A 3690-nucleotide genomic window follows, 5' to 3' on the forward strand; every position below is an offset into this window, starting at 1 on the left:
CATATGCATTGAGTGCATTTAATAATTTCTTGAAGAACTGTACTAAGCTATCTGCAGTGTTTTGCTTTTGAGTTTTGACAGAGTTAGCAGGATACTAAGGCCCTTATTTTTGACTGATAAGGAAATGCTAGTTGGTGGAATTCATGTTCCCTCAAAAGAAGACTCAATAATATTCATTTATCTATCTTGAATATTGTTCTTTATTCCTTTCATAGCCACCATTTTTTATCAAGAAAGGACTTTAACATTTTTAGGAGATGTGTGGTGTGATTTCTAAGCAGAAAAATTGTCTGTTGATTCAATTCAAACATTGTCTCAAGGCATGGAAAGTGAGCATAGTTTTCCACGGGGAAAAGAAGCTTAGAATTCATAAAACTTATTGCTTATGATACAATTCTGCCATTACAAACACAACTCTACAATTTCAGAGCAACGTTAATCCAACCCAAGATAGGTGCCAAAAAGAAAATTTAAAAGATCAAAAGAACAAGGCAGAAAAGGAAAAATTTTACAGATTATGGAGAGGCAAAATAAGCTTGTTGTGTATGTTTACCTCACTATCCATATCTATTACCTGGCATCATCAATTCTCAATTGGGAGAAAACTTCACTTGCCCAGATGTTTGCACTGTCCTCCCTCAAGATAGGCATATCATCTTTTTCCACTGACATGCTGAGAGTTGGAAAACGTTGAATGTTAGGCAAGCCTAACATGGCTGAAGCATCAGTTGCACTGTCCTCATGGGGCTCTCTCCATGTCGCTGTTTGCTGCAATTGCAATGCATACTCCAAGTCCCATTGCACATCTCCCATAGCAGGCCTATCAGCACCATATTCTTGCAGACACTTCTCTGCTATCTCAGCAAATTTTCTTAGAGAGTTGGGATTAATCTGACTTTTTATGGAAGGATCCACAATCTGTTCAAGTGTCCCATTTTTCTTGCAAATCATCCCCCACTCAGCTAGATTTACTTGCTCCCTTGGAAGCAAGATATTGATAGCTGGTCTTGCACAAAGAACCTCAAGAAGCACTACACCAAATGAGTAGACATCAGATTTTTCTGTCAATTGTTGGGTCCTGAAGTAATCAGGATCAAGATAACCAAAAGTTCCTTTAACACCTGTGCTGACATGGGTTTGATCAGGAGGACCTATTCTTGAAAGGCCAAAATCAGCAACTTTAGCAACAAGATCTTCATCAAGCAAGATGTTAGTAGACTTAATGTCTCGGTGAATAAACCCCCCAGCAGAACCTCTATGGAGATAGTGAAGACCCTTTGCTGCACCAATGCAAATTTCAAGCCTTTGCCTCCAGGATAAGGAAGGCAGACCTGAGTTATACAGGTGATCCCTCAATGTACCCTTTTCCATGAATTCATAAACCAATATCATTTCTGACATTTCATCACAATACCCAATCAGGGAGACAAGGTGGCGATGGCGAATCTTGGATAACACCATAATTTCTGTTTGGAATTCTGAAAGGCCTTGGCCTGATCCTGGCTGACTTCTTTTCACAGCAACTTTTATTCCATTCCTCAGAGTTCCTCTAAAGACATGACCAAATCCGCCCTTACCAACTATCATTTTGGCATCAAAGTTGTTGGTTGCAAATTGAATTTCAGCAAAAGGTATCTTTAATCCAAGGTTTAAGTCGGGTACGCGGGAGCCAATTACGCTTCCCTCAGGCATCCTATTGTGGGAACTTCCCCTTCTATGTACAGCCACTGGTGACCACTCCCAATTTTCTACTGTTTTTGGTTTCCTGTATCTTAAGCACAACCCTATAACAACTGCCAAAATGCCGATGAGACCCAAACCTCCAACAATTGAACCAACAACAACAAAGATACGAGTCTTTTTGGGCTTATGTGTTCCTGATACTGAACCCGATTCTCCCACAATCTGCATAATTTCCAGGCCATTCAAAAAAGCAGTTTTTTCATCAGAATTAGCTCTAGGGCCTATGCTAAAATTCATAACTCCAGAATCATCAGAATCCACAACGAAATCAAAATAAAAAGGAGCTGCTAGTTGGCCAGTTTTGTCATAGGGATCAATTACAATGCTGAAGTTGCTATAAATAAAGAGATTGAAGACTAAAACACCAAGAGTTTTACTAATTATGTCGCAGAAGTGAACCCGAACAAAATGCCTAGCATTTTTACTGACATTGAATGACCAGGTTATGTTGAAGGTATTTGAAGGTCCATCACTACTTATATTCATCTCCTTGGCCGTCTGGTAGACAAGATCCGGGGCTATATATTCGCTTATTCCATCCAGGTAATTAGGCTTATCTGAATGAAAAGTGCTGCTCTTGGCAGTGGCTGGCATATAAATATAACTATCATCTGGAACCCAAAATCTCCATAAAGTGTCATTCTCCGGTGTGAGGTCTTTCCCACCAACATTGATCCTGTGAATTGTTTGCAATGCCTTAGAGAGTATGCCCTCGTAATTACTATTACTACTTCCTGCACGACTGATATGTGGAGCATCATTAGGAATGAAATCCTCTGGGGCAAGGAACACTTCTATAGCGTTAACAAATGCAAAAGATGATCCTTGAGGCATGAAATTTATGCTGAATTTGCCTATACTGATACTAAGAAAGAATTCCTCTATTAAAGAAGTGCTGATACTATTTTTCAGAGTGAAATTATTCAACAATGAAAACCCAGAAGCCGAAACATCGAAATGAGCTGCGGATAGATTATCTGCGGATGAGAAAGCAAAGAAGTGAAGACGTACCAGATAAGTACCAGAGATAATGATTTCGAACTCATAAAATGATTTTTGCTTGAAGAGTCTAGCTGTTTGATACAGGGGTGGTGTTTTCGTTGACCTGTTGCTATCTTTAACAGTGATGCTCTTCCCTTCGATGGCGAAGGAAAGAGAATTTCCAGAATTTGAGTCCCCGGTGAAGTTCCGGCCAGCGGAAAAAATAGTAGTGTTGGAACCACAGCTGATGAAATACTCTTTGGGAAGAGTGTAAACTGAAGAGGGAAAATGAAGTGATAAGAAGAGGAGGAAAAAAAGAAGAGAAGAAAAAGAACATGGGATTTCATGGCAGTGTCTTTTTTCCATGAAAACGGTGAGATTTGCTTGCTTTCTGCTTGATTTTGAAGATTGATTAGAACCAGTCTGGGAATTGTGGACCTTGGATAGTTATAGTGGACTTGAATTATCAAAAATATCTACCATGCAAATTGCAGAACAGCAAATAAGAAAATTCAAAGGAAAAAACAGTTAAGACAAAAAAAAGAAAATTCAAAGTTAAAAAAGTAGGTGGATCCATGAATGTATTAAACGGGCAATGCAATGCATAGTTTCTTGCAAACATAGACTTGGTGGGGCTCCGACCTTGGCGTCTGTTTTGGGGTCAAGTCATCCACGATTATCGTGGGTTGAAACTGATACAATCAATATTTTACTCAGTCACTGGCATAGCGTTCATGTTATGCAAAAGGGATTTATAATTTTTATTTTTTAATTATATTTTAAATTAAATAAATTAGTATTATTAAATTAATTTTAAATTAAAATTTTTGTATTTAATAATTAATTTATAATATAATTAATTAAAATATTTATTTAATTTTTTATACACATATTTTATTTAGACTATTTTATTTAAAAAATAATTTAAAATTTATGAAATTTTACATTAAATTAATAAGAAAATAA

At 37.3% G+C, this 3690-nt stretch overlaps 1 protein-coding gene across 2 annotated transcripts; it reads right to left on the reverse strand.

Moving 5' to 3' along the window:
• Positions 1 to 270: 270 nt before the first annotated feature.
• On the reverse strand, positions 271 to 3290 carry LOC110669674 (probable receptor-like protein kinase At5g24010). 2 transcript variants are annotated; one of them, XM_058150199.1, is made up of 2 exons: positions 2755 to 3288; positions 271 to 2485 (listed from the first exon to the last, which is right to left on the reverse strand). In XM_058150199.1, exons 1-2 carry the CDS (start codon positions 3069 to 3071, stop codon positions 571 to 573), a joined length of 2232 nt encoding a protein of 743 aa, XP_058006182.1. In that variant the 5' UTR covers positions 3072 to 3288; the 3' UTR covers positions 271 to 570. The 2 variants fall into 2 exon arrangements, with proteins under 2 accessions (XP_058006182.1, XP_058006181.1); XM_058150198.1 differs by having other exon boundaries at positions 271 to 3290.
• Positions 3291 to 3690: the final 400 nt, after the last annotated feature.

Source organism: Hevea brasiliensis, chromosome 7 (assembly GCF_030052815.1).
Source record: "Hevea brasiliensis isolate MT/VB/25A 57/8 chromosome 7, ASM3005281v1, whole genome shotgun sequence".
Classification (NCBI taxonomy): Eukaryota; Viridiplantae; Streptophyta; class Magnoliopsida; order Malpighiales; family Euphorbiaceae; genus Hevea; species Hevea brasiliensis.

Coding starts and splice junctions, on each gene's coding strand:
- LOC110669674 (XM_058150198.1), bottom strand. CDS start 3,090: ATGGAAAAAAGACACTGCCATGAAATCCCATGTTCTTTTTCTTCTCTT.